Source organism: Vulpes vulpes, chromosome 1 (assembly GCF_048418805.1).
Source record: "Vulpes vulpes isolate BD-2025 chromosome 1, VulVul3, whole genome shotgun sequence".
Lineage (NCBI taxonomy): Eukaryota > Metazoa > Chordata > Mammalia > Carnivora > Canidae > Vulpes > Vulpes vulpes.
Genome location: NC_132780.1, coordinates 9,930,999 through 9,950,704, shown reverse-complemented (window position 1 = coordinate 9,950,704; position 19,706 = coordinate 9,930,999). Strand labels below are relative to the sequence as shown.

The 19,706-nt window shown below is 53.3% G+C and overlaps 1 protein-coding gene across 1 annotated transcript; it reads right to left on the bottom strand.

The window, feature by feature from the left end:
* Nucleotides 1–6,830: 6,830 nt before the first annotated feature.
* LOC140598282 (cytochrome P450 2S1-like) lies at nucleotides 6,831–18,474 on the bottom strand. The gene is made up of 9 exons (XM_072753297.1): nucleotides 17,922–18,474; nucleotides 16,635–16,800; nucleotides 14,197–14,346; nucleotides 13,620–13,780; nucleotides 13,307–13,486; nucleotides 11,608–11,749; nucleotides 9,918–10,105; nucleotides 8,266–8,407; nucleotides 6,831–8,170 (listed from the first exon to the last, which is right to left on the bottom strand). The coding sequence occupies exons 1-9, from the start codon at nucleotides 18,087–18,089 to the stop codon at nucleotides 7,989–7,991; spliced, it is 1,479 nt and encodes a 492-aa protein (XP_072609398.1). The 5' UTR covers nucleotides 18,090–18,474; the 3' UTR covers nucleotides 6,831–7,988.
* Nucleotides 18,475–19,706: the final 1,232 nt, after the last annotated feature.

Below are 19,706 nucleotides of genomic sequence, written 5' to 3'. Positions count from 1 at the left end.
GGGATATAGTCCCACAATAGGCTCCCCACAGGGAGCCTGCTTCTCCCTCTGCACCTGTGTCTCTGCCTCTCTCTGTGTGTCTCTTATGAGAAAATAAATAAAATCTTAAAAAAAAAAAATCTGGGCAGCCGGGGTGGGTGGCGCAGCGGTTTAGTGCCGTCTTCAGCCCAAGGCATGATCCTGGGGACCCGGGATCAAGTCCCACGTCAGGCTCCCTGCATGGAACCTGCTTCTCCCTCTCCCTGTGTCTCTGCCATTCTCTCTGTCTCTGTGTCTCTCATGAACAAATAAAAATAAAATCTTTATTTTAAAAAATCTGACCCCGTCCCTCTCCTGCTTAACCGTGAGTCTCCACTGTGCCGGGGTTGAGCTCTCAGCTCCTCAGTCTGGCACTCAGTGCTCTTCACTTAAAGCATCCCTGAGCTGTCCTATGTGTGTCTCACTTCACTGAGGGCCTCAGCTTCTGTCCCACCACCAAAGCCAGACTCTCGGGGTCCTCTTGGACATCTCCCCACCTTGCAGTAAGTTACTAAGTCCCTGTGGAGGACCCAGCTCCAGAGACCTTTCTCCCACCTGGCGTTGCCCTCCTCCCTGTGACCTCACCCTGGTCCAGCCTGACCTCCTTCCTGGTCTTCCAGCCACCACCACTCTCCCTCCCTCTAACCTGTCACAAGACAAATGTTTCTCAATCCCAATCAGACTTTTTCTTTCCTTTGCCCCAAACCTTTCAAGATAAAATCTTGTTTGTTTGTTTGTAAGATTTTACTTATTTATTCACGAGAGACGCACAGAGAGAGGCAGAGACATAGGCAGAGGGAGAAGCAGGCTCCCTGCGAGAAGCCAGATGCAGAACTTGATCCTCAGACCCCAGGATCACGACCTGAGCCAAAGGCAGACGCTCAACCACTGAGCCACCCCGGTACCCCCAAGATAAAATCTTAAACTATTTACCTCAGGTCCTCTGGCATCAACTTGCGTCCCCCTCTCCTGTCCCCAGGCTTCTCTCTGAGCTCACTGGTGTTGGAACATCCTCCCGAAGCCTTGTCCCCACCTCCTGCACCCCCATGTCAGTCATCCCCCCCATTACAACTCTGCTGGCCCTTCCCAGTCTACCCTAGGTCTCCCATTGTCTGCCCTCAATACTTCTGTCCTTTCCTCTGGCAACGCCCCATGGGTAGTCATGATATATTTATTGCCACATTATGTATCTGCTGTCTGTCTTGTCCTGCTGCTCTGTGGGCTCTGAAAGAACAAGGACAGGGTCTATCTTGGTCACCACTGCATCCCCATCAGCCTATAAAAGGCCTGTGATAAAGGGGCCAATTGATTATCGCGGCTTTTGGGGTGCTTGGGTGGCTCAGTCAGTTTAGTGTCTGCCTTTGGCTCAAGTCATAATCCCGGGGTCCTGGAATCAAGCCCCAGGTCGGGCTCCCTGCTCAGCGGGGAGTCTGCCTTTCCCTCTCCCTCTGTGATGTATCTTGCTCTTGCTCTCAAGTAAATAAGTAACATCTTTAAAAAAAAGTTATCGTGGCTTTTTTGGAGAGTGGTGCAAACTTTGTGCAAAGTTCTGCCCACCTGTTTATTTTATTTTTTTTAAATTTTATTTATTTATTCATGAGAGACACAGAGAGAAAGGCAGAGACACAAGCAGAAGAAGAAGCAGGCAGCATGCAGGGAGCCCGATGTGGGACTCGATCCTGGGTCCCCAGAATCACACCCTGAGCCAAAGGTGGCCCTAAGCCACTCAGCTACCCAGGCTGCCCTGCCCACCTGTTTAAATACGCTGGGGGACCCTCCACACCTAGGGCTCTCTGTACACCTCGCTGTGTGCCTTGCCAACTGGTATCTGTGTTTGCTCACTCAAGAAAAATTTGCTGAGCACCTACTATGTGCTTGCAATTTGCTTTCGGATGCATTTAACAAAATGAGATGAACAGGTGAACAGAAATGTCACCTGTGCCCAGGACTGGGGGTTCCACAGCGGGCGAGAGGAACGTCTGCCCCCATGGGGTTCATATTTCACAGGGAAGGAGAGACCACAACCAGATAAAAATTTATCAAGGCACAGTATGGGCAGCAAAGAAAAACAAAGTAGTGAAGGGAATTCCAAGGGGTGAGAGTTCCATTTTTTTTTTTTAAGATCTTATTTATTTATTCATAAGAGACACACAGAGAGACAGAGACACAGGCAGAGGGAGGAGCAGGCTCCATGCAGGGAGCCCGTCGTGGGACCCGATCCTGGGACTCCAGGATCACACCCTGGGCCAAAGGCAGGCGCTAAACCGCTGAGCCACCCGGGCTGCCGGAGAGTTCCATTTTAAACGGGGTGGTCAGGGAAGAGCCCCCTGAGGTTATGATTAAGATAAATTAGCAAGTGTATCATGGAGGAAAGGACCTTCTAGGGAGAAGGGACAGCTAGTTCAAAGGCCTGGAGGCAGGCACGTGAAGAAATTCAAGGAGAACTGAGCATCTGGAATGGATGATAAGGTCAGGGAGGGCCTTGGCCTACCAAGGGCATTAGCTTCAGGTGTACAACTAGTGATTCGATATTTGCGTCTATTTCTAAAAAATTACCACAACAATTCTAGTTACCATCTGCCACCAACCAATGCAAGAGTTTATCTTGTGATGACAACTTTTTTTTTTTTTTAAGGTTTATATTTTTAGGGACATCTAGGTGGCTCAGTGGTTGACCGTCTGCCTTTGGCTCGGGTTATGATTCTGGGGTCCTGGGATCAAGTCCCACATCAGGCTTCTTGCAGGGAGCCTGCTTCTCCCTCTTCCTATGTCTCTGCTTCTCGCTGTGTCTCTCATGAGTAAATCAATCCATCAATCTTTAAAAAAAATAGATTTATATTCTTTTTATTTTATTTTTAAGATTTGTATTGTTAAGTAATCTCTATACCCAATGCAGGGCTCAAACTTACAACCCTGAGATCAGGAGTCGCATGCTCTGCCAACTGAGCTGCCTAGGGGCCCTGTGATGAGAACTTCTAAGACCTAGTCTCTTAGCAACTTTCAAATGTGTAATACAGAACTTCTTCCCTTCCTTCCTTCCTCCCTTCCTCCCTTCCTCCGTTTCTTTCTTCTTTCTTTTCTTTTCTTTTTCTTTCTTTCTTTCTTTCTTTCTTTCTTTCTTTCTTTTCTTCTTTCTTCTTTCTTTCCTTCCTTCCTTCCTTCTTTCTTTTCTTTCTGAGTAAACCTTACCCTCAGACATAGGGCTCAAACTCAGGACCCAAGATCGAGAGTCACATTCCCTTGTGAGTGAGCCAGCCAGGCACCCCTGCCGTACTAACTATAGGCTCCATGCTGTACATTACATCCCTGTTTCCCTGAGTTCAGCTATTTTTTAGATTCCACATATAAGTGAGACCATACAGTATTTGTCTTTCTGTATGACTTTTTTCACTTAGCACATGCACCGAGGTCCATGCGTGTTGTTGCCAAATGGCAGGAGTCTCTTCCTTTTCATGGCTCAATAGTATTCCATCACGCACATATATATCACATTTTCCTTATCCATTCATCTGCTGATGGACACTAGGGTTATTTCTGTTTTGGCTACTGTGAAGACTGCCGCCATGAACACAGGAGTGCAGATCTCTCTTTGACATACTGATTTTGTTTCCTTTGAATATATACCCAGAAGTTGGATCGCTGGGTCATAATGGTAGTTCCATTTTAAATTTTTTGAGACACTTCCACAGTTTTCCATTGTGGCTATACCAGTTTATCTTGCTACCAACAGTGCAGGAGGGTTCCCCACTGCAGGGGTGGGGGTGGATGGGTGGGGCTCGAGCAGGGGAGAAACTTGGTTTGATTTGGTGTCAGAGGATCCCTCCAAGACCAGTAAGTGAAACGTTGATGGGAAACTCTCTCACAGAGAGATCAAGACCTGGCCACAGTACATCGAGCCATAGATTATTGCACCATGATACACCAGGAAGGGACCCAGCACCTCCAGTGAGAAGCTCTTGCCAGAATGAGCCAGAATCTGATCTAATTCCCACTTTACAGGGAATTCCTGGAATGGAAAGACATCTTGAGTGGTGCCACAAAGATGGTGTCCACCAAATCCAGGATGTGAAAATTGGTACAGGACAAGTGACCTAGTTCCTTTAAGAAACAAGTGGCATATACAAGTTGAGGAATGGCTACAAATTTCCAAGACCTGAGAGGTTCAAAGGATGGCACCGTGTGGTGAGTTTTTGGATCCTTATTTGAACAAAACCCAACTACTGAGTACACTTATGAGATGGTCAGGGAATTGGTGAATATAGTTTGCGTGTTCGGTTATTTGTGAGTTGAGTGAAGTTTGCCTTGACTTTAAAAAAAACTGAAAGGAGGTGGGGCACCTGGGTGGCTCAGTTGGTTAAAGGTCTTACTCTTGATTTCAGTTCAGGTCATGGTGTCAGGATTGGGAGATGGAGCCCTGCGCTGGGGGTGGGGGTTTCTGCTAGAGATTCTCTTTCCCTCTCCCTCTGCCCCACCCACCCCATGTTCTTGAGCTCTCTCAAACAAATAAATCCTTTTTTTTTAATTGAGGGGTGCCCGGGTGGCTCAGTCAGTTAGCGTCTGCCTTCAGCTCAGGTCATGTTCCAGGGGTGCCAGGACTGAGCCCTGCATCAGGCTCCTGGCTCAGCAGAGAGGCTGCTTCTCCTTCTCCCTCTGCCTACTGCTCCCACTGCTTGTGCTCTTTCTGTCAAATGAATAAAAATCTTAAAATAAAATAAATTGAAAGAGAGGAATTACTGCTTAATAAAGAGACTTTGGGGGCAATATAAACATTTTTGATGATGATGGTGATGGTTACACAGCATTGTGAACATGTTTAACACCACTGACTTACACAATTATGAATAGTTAAAATGATGTTTTATGTATTTTACCGGACACACAAAACTGAAGACCACACTAATTCTACATTTTCACTTTGGGGTCCAATAATTCCTATTAAGCCCTTTTGAATTTAGATTTTCTTTTACTTGCTACTGAAATGATCCTAATTCATGCCAGCTTTCATACTGATGTAGCACAGTCTGTCCTTCCCTAAGTGATGGCCTTTCTTTCTTTCTTTCTTTCTTTCTTTCTTTGTTTCTTTCTTTCTTTCTTTCCTTAGTCATGATAGACAGAGAGAGAGAGGCAGAGACACAGGCGGAGGGAGAAGCAGGCTGGGAATCGATCCCGGGATTCCAGGATCGCGCCCTGGGCCAAAGGCAGGCGCTAAACCGCTGAGCCACCCAGGGATCCCAGTGATGATATTTCTGATTCCAGATTTCCCTCAGTATGAATTTTACTTATTTACTTACTTACTTAATTTATTTTTAAGTAATCTGTACACTCAGCATGGGGCTCAAACTCACAACTCCAAGATCAAGAGTTGTATGCTACGCGGACTAAGCCAGCCAGGCATCCTTCATGAAACACTTTTTAAAAAGGAAACAAAAAATAAAATAAAAAAAAGAGGGGGGTGCCCTGGTGGCTCAGTTGGCTAAGTGTCTGCCTTTGGCTCAGGTCATGATCTCAGGGTCCTGGGATGCAGCCCTGCATTGGGCTCCCTGCTCAGTGGGGAGTCTGCTTCTGCTTCTCCCTCTCCCCCCTACTTGTCATCTCTCTCTCAAATAAATAAATAGATTTTTTTAAAAAGGAAACTCATAGCTAATGTTATATGCTTTGCTGAAGCATCTAGGGGAAGATGTCTGTGGTTTACTTTGAAACACCTACAAAATTAGCTGGAAGGACAGGTGGATGGAAGTACGCTTGGCAGGATGGTGGACTTGTCGTGGGAGAGTCAGGGCAGGAGCACACAGGCATTGCTGTGTCATTCCCTCAGGTCTGCTGCATATTTGAAAACTGTCATAAAACTTTGTGTTGTGGGGGCAACGTCTTTTACTATGAGAAATGCATATTCAGTGATCTCTGGGGTTTGCTTTTTACAACATATTAGAGAGAGAGCACATGATTTGGGGGAGGAGTTGAGGGAGAAGGCGAAGCAGACTCCCCACTGGCCTTGGAGCCTGCCCTGGGGCTCCATCTCAGGACCCTGAGATCAAGACCTGATCCAAAACCAAGTGTGGGACACTTAACGGACTGAGCTGCCCAGGGATTTGCTTTCAAACAGTAACAGCGGAGTCTGGCTGGCTCAGTCAGTGGAGCGTGTGCTCTTGATCTTGGGGTGGGGTGGGGTGTTTGAGTTTGAGCCCCACGTTGGGTGGAAAGAGGACTTAGAAACAAAAGCTTAAAAACATTTTTAAACAATAAAATAAAAACAATCGTAGTACAGTGGTAGCAGAAATAAAACTAGTAAAGTTGCCAGTTATCAAAGGAGCCCAGGTGATGGGCACAGGGGTTCACTGTACTGTTCTCTCTACTTCTGTGTGCAGGAAAACTTCCTTACTAGGCAACTAACACATAAAAAGATGGTTCTGCCTTCCTGGTGGAGAAAAGGCTGGAGGAAAGGAGCCTGTGAGGGGCAGAGCTGGGTTAGGAACTGTGCTCCAGCTGCTTTCGGACCGACCAACCGATTGACTGGGAGAGCTCCCAGGGCCTGGATCAGGATCCTCACCTGCCCACCTTCCCAGGCTGGGCCCCCCACAAGCCTAACCACAAGCCTGCAGTTCCTTGGGTTACCTTCTCCCTGCCCACACCCCCCTCCCCACATCTGCCTCACCGGAAGTCAGGCCCAGGACAGGCCCCCCTCCCCCCATATCCACATCTGGTACTGATGTCAACAGCCAGGGCAGGCGGGAGCCCTGTTTTTTAGCTCCCCCCAGCCTGGAGGGAGGGGCGGACCCCCCATTCCCACCCCTTACTCACAATGACAGACACTGTCACAGGCACTCCAGGCCCTGCCATGGGCCAGACCTAGGGCCAGAAATGAACTTTTATTGCAAAATGGGGACTTTCAAGTCACAGGGATGTCAGAGCTGGCCTCTTCTCTGACCCAGGGAGTTGGAATCTGGCCCCTACTGGGTCATTAGCCCCTTCTACTGGGTCTAACTGGGACTTGGGGAGGGGAGGTGGGTCAGTGTGTGTGGGGGGAGGAGCGGCAGGCAGGGGAGGCTTTTATTTTATTTTATTTTATTTTATTTTATTATTATTTTTTTTTTAGGGGAGGCTTTTAATAGGGTTACATAAGCAGCAGGAGGGGGAGGTGTTTCTCTGAGCAGAGGGTCCAGTGTGTCCTAGTTGACTTGCTTCCCAGGCCTGTGTGCATAGTTGCACGCTGCGCTTATATTTGGGAGAATTTGAGGATGAAGGTGCTCGGAAAGAGGGGTGTCCTTGAGGGCTGAAGGCCTGGAGGAGGTGGGGATGTGCCCCCCCAAGAACGGTGTGTCTGAGTGAAGATATTTGGGAGTGGGACGGCATCCTGTGTGGGCTAGCTGTGTGGTTCAGTACTGGGGACATGCGGACAGCAGTGGTCATCTGCCTGGATGGTGCTGTGACAGCAAGAGAGGGGATGCTGGGCCTGAACTCAGGGACGGTCTCTCTGTGTGGGGACGTGACCCAGAAAGCGGCATGTTCACCTCTGTACACCAGGCTCCCAGAATTGGCGGGTGGATGGGTGAAGAAGGCTTGTGGGCCCAACACAGCAGCTGTTTCTGTGGCTTATGAAGGTGGGAGCCAAATTCCCACATGTGGGTTGTGAATCCAGGGCAGTTGTGTCACGTAGGGGATGGTGTGTTATCTAGGCACGCCATCACGATTCCAGACAAAGTCAATCTATGCCTGTAGGAAGCCTATGTGTCAGAGTGGCCTCGTGGCTCTGGTGGCCCGAGGGCTGTGTGTCTCAACAGCTGCAAGGGCTGAGTAAGCAGGGCCCTGGGGACATGTAGGCCGATTATCTGTGTGAGTGACTCTAGAGGAGCTCCGGGTTGCCTGGGGGGCTCCGGAGACACAACCAAGTTGATGCCCGCATCCACCAGGGGGCCACCAATCTCCCAGGGCTCCCTCCTTCATCTGGTCCACATGGTGGGGGTCGGGGAAGGTTAGTGGGGCCGGACTCGCAGCTGGAAGGCTGGGGGGATGTTGAAAAGGCCACTGACAGCTGGCTGGAGGCTCAGGGCACTCAGCGGACTCGGGCTCTCCAGGGAGAAGGCCTGCAGGATGGTGGTGAGGAGGAGGAAGAGCTCTGCGTGCGCCAGGCCCTCTCCCAGGCAGACCCGCTTACCTGAAGGGAACAAGGGGGATGGGACTGGGTCAGCCCCCCTCACACCCAGGGGTGGGGGGGACCCGCAGGTGAGCAGGGAGCGCCCCAGCAGATACCTAAGGAGAAGGGCAGGAATGCCTCCTGCTTCTGGAACCGTCCGTTTGCATCCAGGAATCGATCTGGATTGAATTCTTCTGGCTCATCAAAGATCTCAGGATCATGCAGGACGGAGCCGAGGAGGGGGAAGACCTCGGTGCCCTGAGCGGGGAGCAATAATCAAATGACAAATATCCTTCCCCCACCAGGCCCGAGGGCAGAACACAAGAGTCTGGAAGGCCACCGGTTCACATGGCACAATGGCATCAATATATTTCAAGGGCTTATTATGGGCCAGGGACTACCTCCTGTGCAATAGGTACGTCTCTCTCTCTCTCTCTCTCTCTCTCTCTCTCTCTCTCACACACACACACACACACACACACACTCAAACTCACTGAATCTTTTTAACGAGTCTACGAAGCAATTTCTAACATGATTCCCATTTCAAAGATGGGAAAACAGAGGTTGCTCCCCCAAACTGAAACAACTTGCCCAACATAGCATTTGGACATGGCGGGGCTAGTCCTTTGTCAATTTTGTTTTTAAACTTTGAGGGTACGTTGTGATTCATCTGTGGTTGTCCTAAGCCACCTGGCCCGAGTCCAGCTCTTTCCCACTTCCAGAGGTAAGGCCAAGGGTGGGTAGGTGAGGGCTGTCGGTTGAAGGCGCCCCACCCCGGGCCCCTGGGTGGCAGCCGGGAGCAGTTACTGAGATCCCAGGGCTGTGCAGTGGAGGAAGTGTGAGGGACAGGGACCGCCTTTGCCGGGGACCATGGCTAGCATGGTCTGAGCTGGGAAGGGGAGGGAGGCTCCAGGAGAAGATGGGGTCACGCTGTGGCTACCAAAACGAGGCCAATAGCTGTGGCTAAAGCACAGGCCCTGGGTGTAAATCCTGCCTGTACCACCGTAGGCTGGGTGACCCCCACGAGTCTTCCCACTCTTCCAAGGCCAGTTTCCCCATCTGTAAAAATGGGCATGATAATCGCATAGGGTTGCTCCCAAGATTAAACCATATTTGTGAGGCATTTAGAATAATACCTGGTGCAGAGCAAGTCCTCAGTCATTGATGCCTGTGGAGAGGTGCCACCAGCGCGAAAACACCGGGACCAGAAAACCCAGGACTAGGTCTAACTGCTTTGGGTTTGATTCTACAATGAAGCTCAAGGAGGGAGCTGCTGGTGGGAAGGCGCCTGGGGTTTCCGGGGAGTCATCGCCCCCTGGTGGTGCTGGTGATGAGTTGCTCTCTAACGGAGAGCATGAGCTGGGGGGGGGGGATGTGGGGGAGAGAGGGGGGCAGGGGGAGGGGGAGTGGAGGGAGGGCCGGGGACTCATGATTATGCGACTCTGGCCCTCAGTTCTCAAGTTGTTTCCCTGTCTGTGGCCTCTGGCATGTGACTGTCCCAAACACCTTGGAAGAAGGTAGAATTAGGGTATCTGTGGGACAGAGGGTATCCTAATCCTCTGGACTGAGGCCTTGAGACAGTCAGAGGCAGGAGAAATGCACACAGAAAGAAACAGAGAGGGAGAGGGGTGCAGAGAGAGGGACCCCGAGAAAGAGGAGATGTCAGAGAGGAGAGAGAGACCAATAATCAGAAGAAGCCAGACACACAGCCAGCCACAGACTCGGGCCGAGCGAGGCAGCGCCTGGACGTGGCCGACGGCTGGCCCACCTGGGGCAGCGTGTACCCTCGGAAGCAGGTGGTCCTCGCGAGGGCGCGGGGCACCCCCATGGGCACCAGAGCCAGCAGCCGCTGCGCCTCATGCAGAACCGCGTCGGTGTAGGGGAGGCGGGCTCGGTCCCCCAGGCCCGGTGCACGGCCGGCCCCCAGCTCTCGGCTCAGCTCCTCCCGCACACGCTCTGCACCCAGGAAGAGAGGGCCCCCAGGTCAGAGGTGGGGTGGGGCTCTGTGATCCTACCCTCCGAAGCCCCATCTTCTCAGGGTGGCAGTGCTTTGGGGGAGGCTGGCGGGTGGGGAGGAGGAGGAGGAGTCCCCCAGGCTTTGCTGAGCCTGGGTCCCTGATGTCCTGTGTGCTGGGCACAAGGTCTCTCCTCTCTCCATTCCCACAGCAATCCTGTGAGGTGGGTACCATTATCCATCCCCATTTCCCAGATGAGGAAACCGAGGCCCAGAGAGCTGAAGTCACAGTGGGTTCCCTTCCACTGAGGCCACCAGACCCTAAGCCCCATCTTCCAGGTCAGCCCACCCTACTGGCCTGACAACATTTAATGCAGCTGCCTGACTGCAAAATCCTGGGCTTCCCTGGAGCTCATGGCCTGTTCTGCCTCTCAGGCAGGTACCCTTCCTGCAGTTTCACTTCCTGTCTGTGCCCTGATGACCCCAAGCTTTTTTATTCCCTTACACCCAACGTGGGGCTCGAAGTCACAACGCTAAGATCAGGAGTCACACACTCTATCAACTGAGCCAGCCAGGTACCCTCCCTCTCCTTTCAGCAAACCCTATGCTCAACATGCTGCTTGAACTCAGGAAGGACCCTGAGAACAAGGACCCCAGTTTGTTTTTTGTCTCCAGTCCTGAAACAGGTGTCTTGTTTCACCTCCTCACAGGTGGCCCCAGGTCCCTCACACTTGTCAACTGGCCTCAGTGTCTCCTCTGAAACAGCTCCTCATTCTTTCTGTCTCAGGGTGGCTCCATGGTCCCCGGATCCCTAGTTCCCTGGGGCTCCCGGGTTGTTCTCTAACTGCCCACCCGACTCCTCTTCCCGCCCCACAGCTTGGTCCAGAACTGTCCTCTCCTGCCCAGGACTGTCCTCGTCTTCTTCCCTGGGCTCCTGCCATCCTCTTGCACATCTTACCTCTTTCAGCCCAAAGGATTTTTCTAAAATGCTAATTTGACCCTGCTCTCCCCTCCTCAGCATCTTTCCATGGCTCCCCATTGCTCAGGATCAGGCAAATGAGGTACCACCAAGGCGACACAGCCCTGAGAGGTCTCTTGCCTCTTTTCTTGTCTTCTTTTCTTTTTAAAAAGATTTTACCTATTTATTTGACACAGAGAGAGAGAGCACAAGCAGGGGGGCAGCAGGCAAGGAAAGGGAGAAGCAGGCTTCCCACTAAGCAGGGACCCAGACATGGGGCTTGATCCCAGGACCCCAAGATCATTACTTGAACCCAAAGTAGACACTAACCGACCGAGCCACCAGCACCCCTCCTGCCTCATCTCTCACTTTACTACACCTCAAACTGCAACCAGCAGCCCCCCAGCTTCTGGCTCTTTACACATCCCCGATGCTGGGCTCATTCTCGCTTCTAGGCTCTGGATCAGGCTGTTCGTTCTCCTGAACATTCTTTCTCTTGAGCCCTCACTTCCGTCCCCAAGGCTGACTGGTGCACAAGCCTCCTACCTTGGACCTGAGGGTACTTCAGCAGAAGCAGGAGGGTGTAGCGGACCGTGGTGCTGACGGTGACCGTCCCGGCGAATAGCAGATAAATGACCGTCATCAGCAAGTTTTTGTCCGACAGTTCTGTGTTCGGGTCTTGCTCCTCCTGGGAGAAACCAGGCAGAGGGGCTCAGAGAACTCAGGCCACAGGGAACAGAGACCGCACAGCCACGCCCGGAGCGCAACGCAGCAAGTTCAAGCTTTGTCAGGGGGTTTGTATAAATGTTTGGGCAAGTGGGGAAGTGGACTCCTGATATATTAGTTCTTTTTGGTTGCAATGTTTTTGCAAATGAAAGAGCACGGCCGCTATACAAAACAAACAGAGAATGACATGTGGTTAGGAAGTGAAGAAACTAGAGCCCTGTCACCAACGATGGGGCTCCAAATGGTGCAGCTGCTATGGAGAATGGTATCAGGTTCCTTAAAAAATGTAAATAGTATTGCCATGTGATCCAGCAATCCCATTTCTGAGCATGTACCCCAGAAAGTGGGAAGCAAGGTCTCGAAGGGGTATCTGTACACCTATGTTCACTGCAGCATTATTCGCAAGGGCCAAAAGGGGGAAGCACCCCAAGTGGCCACTGAGGGATGAATGGGTAAGCCAAATGTGGAATAAGGATTCAGTCTTAAAAAGGAAGGAAATGCTGTCATCTGCTACGACCTGGATGAACCTTGAGGACATCTCACTAAGGGAAATAAGCCAGTTGCAAAAGGCTAAATAATGAGGTCCCTAATGTTGGCAAATTCAGAGACAGAAAGGTGGTTGCCAGGAGCTGGGGAGGGGGACTGGGGAGCTGCTGTTTAACCATAAAGAGTTGTCTACACAACATTGTGGATGGAATTAACACTACTGAACTTGACACTTAAAAGTGGCAAAGGCAGGGGCGCCTGGCTGGCTCCGTGGGAAGAGCGTGGGAAACTTTTTTTTTTTCCTCAGATGTGAAACTCTTAATCTTGGGGTTGTAAGTTTGAGTCCCACGTTTGGGTGTGGATTACTTTAAAATAAAATGTTTGGGATGCCTGGGTGGCTTAGCGGTTGAGCATCTGCCTTCAGCTCAGGGCGTGATTCCCGGGTCCTGGGATCGAGTCCCGCATTGGGCTCTCCGCAGGAAGCCTGCTTCTCCCTCTGCCTCTGCCTTTCTCTCTGTCTCCCATATATAAATAAAATCTTAAGAATTTTTTTATCCATTTATTTGACACGCAGAGAGAGCACAGCAGGGGGAGCGGCTGAGAGGGAGGGAGAAGCAGACTCCCTGCTAGCAGGGAGGGGAGCCCAATGAGAGGCTTGATCCCAGGACCCCGTGATCATGACCTGAGGTGAAGGCAGACACTTAACTGACTGGGCCACCAGGCGCCCCTGTTCTAATATAATTAAGGAAGTGGACTTTATTCCTATAATTTGATATTGCCAGGTTCCATAATTAAATGATTCTACTTGACATGACATGTCCTGTGGGGGTGGGGTACAGTGACATGGAGGATTGCTGGTGGCAGGCCACTGGGCGTGGAGCCTGCACAGGGGCATAAGGTCAGAGAGAGAGAGAGGGAGAAAGGGGGAAGAAGAGAGAGAGGGAGGCCTGATAGATTCCCAGCCATCCGGGAGTTGGGACCAGCCAAGCCACCAGCCTCATTCAGAAGGCCCCCGACCCTGACCTTTCCCTACCTTTGCCATCTTCAGCAGGAAGGCATCCACAACGTCGCGTGGGGGGCCCGAGGTGTCCAGGCTCTCCTTGTGTCGCTGTACCTGCTGGACGGCGAAGGTGGCCAGGACACTCAAGTGGCTGAGGAGCTGTGTGTGGGGGCCGGGCAGGTGCTGCAGGAGCCAGGAGAACATCTCGTAGGTCTGTGGGGAGAAGGGCAGCGGTTCCCCTGGGGCCTGGTCCTGCACCAGCGTGGAGGGCCCCTCTGGGGGTCACCTGGACACCGTGGCAGGAACCTCTGGGGAAGGTGGCTGGAGAGGGGCCCCACCCGCTTACCTGGCCCCAGGGGGAGCTGACCCCCAGCACTGTGCCGCTGGCCGCCTGGACCACGGCCTGGAACTCCTTGTCCTCGTAGGGGAAGCGGAGGCCGAAGGTGAGGGAGCAGATGATGTTAGAGGTGGCCTGAGCCAGCAGCAGGGAGGGGTCAAATGGGCGTCCTGGGGGGAGAGGGCAGAGAGGAGGGCCGTGATGGAGAGGGGGACTGGAAGGAGACAGGCATCCAGAGAGACAGACAGGGCAAGAAAGACGGACAGAGCCACAGGGAAAGACGCAGAGAAACAGACATGCAAGAGAGACAGGCTGGAAAGACTGGGCCAAAGGACAGATACGGAGCCAGACGAGGAGAGACAAAGACAGAGACAGACCTACAGGAGAGAAAAGCAGAAGAATAGAGAAAGAAATGAAACAGAAAGAGTGAAGTGACAGTACTGGGGACACAGAGATTCCCCGGGAGACGGGAGGACAGAGACAGAAGGTGGAGGAGCCAGTGGTGGTGAGCAGAGCCCCGGAAGGAAGGCCCTCCCCACGCTCAGGGGCACCCCAGGGGACCCCGGGCTCACCCCACCCTGCTGACCTTCCGTCCCCTGGAATGCCTCCACCAGACGCTGGGCCTCGGCCTGGATCAGCTCCTCGCCTTCTCGCTTCCCCATGCCCAGGTCCCGCAGGGCCAGCGTGGTCAATCTCCTCAGCTGCCTCCACCGCTCCCCATTGGAGAAGAAAACCCCTGTACAGAAGGCTAGACTCAAGGATGGACTGGCCCCTCTCCCCATTCCCCAGCACTACTCCTTCCCAGTGAGGTGACCTGGTGGGGTGGGCCGGGGCCTCTGCAGGCCCTGTCCTGAGTCCATGCCAGCCTAGCCAGGGTTGAGGACTCAGTAGGTGCTCAATAAATGCCTACCCTTGGGGCAGAAGGGGACATTCTCCTGGGAAGCTGGTAACTGAGATTATCCAGGCTCCTTGTGATCTGTGATGAACCAGGATGAGTGAAAACTTCTCCCACCCATCCATCCATCCATCCATCCATCCATCCATCCATCTTCCTCTTCCTTTCTCCTCCTTTTTTTTTTTTTTTTAAAGAATTTATTTATTTGAGTTGAGAGAGAGAGAGAGAGAGATTGAGCAGGGGAGAGGCAGAGGGAGAAGCAGACTTCCCGCTGAGCAGGGAGCCTGATGCAGGGGTCAATCCCAGGACCCAGAGATCATGACCCAAGCTGAAGGTAGATGCAGATGCTTAACCTACTGAACCACCCAGCACCCTTCCCTCCCTCCTTCCTTCCTTCCTTCCTTCCTTCCTTCCTTCCTTCCTTCCTTCCTTCCTTCCCAACACTTACAGAGTGCTCCTGGGCCCCCTGCCCCACATCATTTGGAAGCTGAACCAGGAGAGAGGAGGATGGACTGTTGTCCTTTAGCTAAGGGTCTGCTCTGGACAAACCTTGTTTCTCTGAGCTCAAGGTCCCAAGTGGACAATGCCATACCCTAGTGGCCTCCTGGAAGCCTCCTCCAGGGTGTCCCCCGTCCACTCTCCCAGTGTGTCCCCAACTGGCCTCAGCACCTCTCCTCCTTCCTGTCTCAGCCCACTGTCCCCTGGTCCCTGGCCAGAGAGCCCTGGATGCCTCTTCCAACCACCCCCTCCCTTCCCCACACCCCCAGCCCCAGGACAGCACAGTCTCCTCTCCAGGCTCCTGCACAGTGACCTGAGGATCTTGCTTATGACTCCCCTCCCTCCATCTATAGAAAATCCCAAAGCTGAGCACTCTGGTGTGACTCAGGCCCTGCGTGACCGACCCATTTCACCAGCTTTGTTACTCACCCAGCTACAATTGCTCTGGCTTTTTCTCACTTCCTCAGTGGTATCAGGATCCCCCCTCGAGGCCTCTGCCTCTACTGTTGCCTCTGCCTGGATCACTCACCTCTCCATCCTCACTCAACTAACTCCATTCATCCTCAGGTCTCATTGGGATTGCCATCTCCTCCGAGAAGCCTACCTTGATTCCTCCCAGGCCTCCTCTCCTCCCTCCACCTGGGCCAGTACAGTTCCCTGTGTCCTGTGTTCAGAGCTGTACCTCTCATTTTAGAATTCTATTTCCTCCCTCCAGGCCTAGGACAAGCCTATCTCTCCTATAGTGAGACAGGACACCACATCTGTCTTGGTCACCTCTGTGTCCCCAGTAACCACTATAGGGTCAGGCGTAATAAAAATTTGTCAACTGGGGGACGCCTGAGTGGCTCAGCAGTTGGGCATCTGCCTTCCGCTCAGGGCGTGATCCTGGAGTCCTGGGATTGAGTCCCACGTCGGGCTCCCTGCATGGAGCCTGCCTCTCCCTCTGCCTGTGTCTCTGCCTCTCTCTCTCTGTGTCTCTTGTGAATGGATAAATAAAGTCTTTAAAACAGATTTTGTCAACTGAATGAATGATTGCTGCTTCTCTCACCTCCAGGGTTTTTTACTTCTCTGCCTGGAACACCCTTCTCACTCCTAGGAGTCGGCGCTCAGACAACCTGTCTTTCAAGATTCCCTGGACATCTCCTATCAAACAGGCTGGGGCAGACACCTCCTCTGGTTCCAGTAATCTCAGGGCTTCCTTACCTTGGCCCTGACCCCTCTACCTTCCCCCATCCCAGCCTGGCACAGGACTTTCTCCCCACTGGCCAACAAGCTCTTGGTCACAGCTGTGTCCCCACAGTGCCCCCAACACCAGGCTTCTACTTTCAGGCTTAGCTGAAATTCATTTCTACACATTACGTGTTCCCACCCATTACGAGTGCCTAGAAAGCTCTCCCTGTGCCTCCCAGTCCTGGGCTCCTCACCTGGAGCAGTGAGAACACCACCACACCACACCCAGGCCACATTCAATCCTCAGGATGACTCTTTGTAATAGGCAGTATCATCACCCCACTTGATGGATGAGGAAAACTGGCCCAGAGACACTAAGTCATGCACAGAAGTCACACCAGTAAGTGGTGGCAGGCTCTGAGCGAAGGAGCCAGCAGTCCCCAGCTCTGCTCATGACTCACCATGGCCGCCAAAGGTCCCGTCCAGCGTTGCCAACATCCCCCGCCCACTGAACTCCTCGGCCTGACCTCCCAGGGCCTCCTGCACAGCCTCGCGCCCAACCAGGACCACCACGCGCCGCCAGGGTCCCAGGTACACGGTGAACACCGGGCCATACTTCTTACTCAGCTGCGGGCAGAGAGGGATATGGGGCGGGTTTTGAGGGGCAGGCCTATTGCCTCTTTCTGTCTAGATGTCCCCATCATGGCCCTGTCACTGGATGAGACATCTAAGAGGAAACTGCCCCACCCCCAGACAGAAATAGCCCCCTCAGGAGGCTCAGTTCTCTTTTTGCATCAGGCTCCCAGGTCCCTTCCACCAATAAAGCCCCAATCCCTTACCTCCTACAGAGCCCCAAGTTTGGACCCTGGGACAACCCAGAACCACCCCTACCCCCCAACTTAGACATATGCAGCAAAAATAAGACACCTGAGACTCTGGCTTCTCCTAAAGCCTCAGCTCTGCCTCTACCTCAAAACTAGCCACCTCCCCCCCTTTTTTTAAATCACTCTGCTAAACCTTCAAATTCTGGAGTGGATAATGTGGGCACCTGCCCCATCTTTCCCCAAGACCCCCATCCCTTTCCCCATGTCCTGAAGCTCCCCCCACCAGACTCCTTCTGACAGAGACCTCTGCCCCCAGCCCCCCAAAGGTTAGAACTGCCTCCCTCGGTCTTCCTCCCCGCTCCTTCCCCGCTGTCCCGGGACCTCCCAGCTCCCTCCTAGCTGAGCCCCACAGGACTGCGGCGCCCAGATCCTCAGCACACTTGCACCTGGAACCCTCCAGCCAAGCCTCCCCCTCCTCCCTTTTCTTCTCGGCCCCTCCCCAGTTACCTCTCCCCCAGGGATAAACCCGCCAGCATCCCAGCACCAGCTTGCGGCCTCCCGCTTTAATCTCCCGCTTCTATCACATCCCAGGGATTCTGTGGACCCCTCTGCCCCGTACCCCTGCCGCTGGGCCCTGCTTCCCGGCTCATCCTCTCCAGGATTTCGCGGGCAGAGGTCTCTGCCCCTCTCGGCCGGGCCGCATCCCGGGGTCCTCTCTCCCCAGCACCCCCTTCCACTGGGCCCCCTCAGCTCTGGAGCGCTGCCCCCGCCCCACCCCCCTCCGCCCCAGGACACCCCTAGTCCCTTTGCCCTTGCACCCGCGGCCTGCCTCCCCGAGGATGCCCCAAGGCCTCCCTGCCCTGGGGCCCCGTCCTCTTGGGCCCTGGCCCCCGCCCCAGCCGGGGCGTCCCCGCGGCCCCTCACCCGCAGGAGCCCCGAGTACAGCGCCCCGGGCCGCAGCTGCAGGAGGTTCCCGAGCAGCGGCAGCGGCGGGGGCCCGGGGGGCAGGTGGCCGCGGGTCCGGGGCCGCGCCAGCGCCAGCAGCAGCAGCAGCAGCGCCAGCCCCAGCGTCCAGGTGCCGGCCGCCTCCATCGGGCAGGTCGGCTCCTTCTCCCGCTTGCCGGACGCTCCACGAGGCCGGGCCAGTCGGGGTCGGGGGCGGGGGCCGGGCGGCTCCTTCGGGGCGCGGCGGGGCGCGGGGGGCGGGGCAGCCAGCCCCTCCCGCGACCTCCGGGCCGGATTCGCGCCCCGCCGGGTCCGCCTGGTGCGGGGACCCGCTGGCGCACGGATGGCTACTGGGTCCCCCAGGCTCGGGGCGGGGACAGCGCTTAGGGCCCCAGGTAGGGCGTGGGCCCCCTGGAGGAACCTGGAAGCCGGAGACTTTGCCTCCAGGAGGCCACACCCCGTGTCCGAAGCGGGGAGCCCGCGCCGCCCTCCCCGGCTCCCGCCTGTCCGGGTGGGACTTCGCGTGCGCCTGTGCGCGCCTTTGAGCCAGTTTCCTGCAGCATCTTAACCTCCTTACGGTAAAGCAGGAGGAGGACTTGACCTTCAACAGTAAGGAATCCGAGGTTGGGGAGATAAATCGGTTGGCCCCAGGCCACGGCCAACAAGCTGCCAGAGCTGGGATTTGAACTCCAGCCATTCTGAATGATTGATGGACTCATTCCTTCACTTAGCAGTTTCGTCTAGTGGTTGGGAACATGCTGTCTGAGGCCAGACCGTTGAGTTCACGGCCTAGCTCCTGGGTGCCTCTGTTAACCCCTGTAGAATGGGGATCGTTTCAGGATTAATAGGTTCACGTGTAAACAACTACAGACAGGGCCAGGTGCGTATATACCAAGTCATCACGTAAAGGTTAGCTAATATTCTCTCAACCGATTGTCACCGAGGTCCAACTATAAACAAGACTGTCTAGACCTGGAGATGCAGGTAAGAGAGAAGGGCTTGGCCTTCCCTGAGCTCATTGATATGCAAATGCAGTAACAAATTACAATAATTTCAAGTTGTTCAAAGGTTTGCCAGGGCAGTGAGCTCATTGTGGAAGACAGTTACAATGTCAGGTCCAGGCTGTTTGGTTCAAAGCTGTACACACAGTAGGTGCTCAATAAATATTTGTTGCATTGGAAGATTGAATGTGGGAGATGAAATCATCCCCCGGGGGTATGCAGGGACCTGGAAAACAACCAGCATTGTATTTCTCCTGCAAAAGGAAGCAGGTGCAGGGTTTCCAGCAAAACAGTTACTTAGTTTGCTTTGTACTTTCATTAAACATTTTATTATGAAAACTTTCAAACGTATAGTAGACACCTGTATATTTACCACCTAGATTCCACCAGTAACATTTTACTATCCTTGCTGTGTTGCTTACCTATTCATCTTGTCCCATCCACCCATCTTATTTTTTTGGATGCATTTCAGACAGTTGCGGGCGCCAGTACACTTCACTTCTGAACACAGCAGCATGCATCATTTGCTGGAGTTCAATATTTGTTTTCCGAGCATTTCCCAGGTAAATTTACATGCAGTGAAGTGCACAAATCTTAAGCGTGTTTAAGATGCCTTTCAACAACTGCATATTTCTTTTTTTTTTTTTTAAGATTTTATTTCTTTATTCATGAGACACACACACACACACACACACACACACAGAGGCAGAGACATAGGCAGGGGGAGAAGCAGGCTCCTTGCAGGGAGCCCAAAGCAGGACTC

Excerpts from the sequence above, each read along its gene's own strand:
- LOC140598282 (XM_072753297.1), bottom strand. The coding sequence starts at position 18,089 with ATGGAGGCGGCCGGCACCTGGACGCTGGGGCTGGCGCTGCTGCTGCTG. Across the intron at positions 11,750-13,306 it reads TCCTGCTGAAGATGGCAAAG|GAGGAGCAAGACCCGAACAC; the intron begins GTAGGGAAAGGT and ends GGTTTCTCCCAG. Across the intron at positions 8,408-9,917 it reads GAGGGTACACGCTGCCCCAG|GGCACCGAGGTCTTCCCCCT; the intron begins GTGGGCCAGCCG and ends CTCCCCGCTCAG.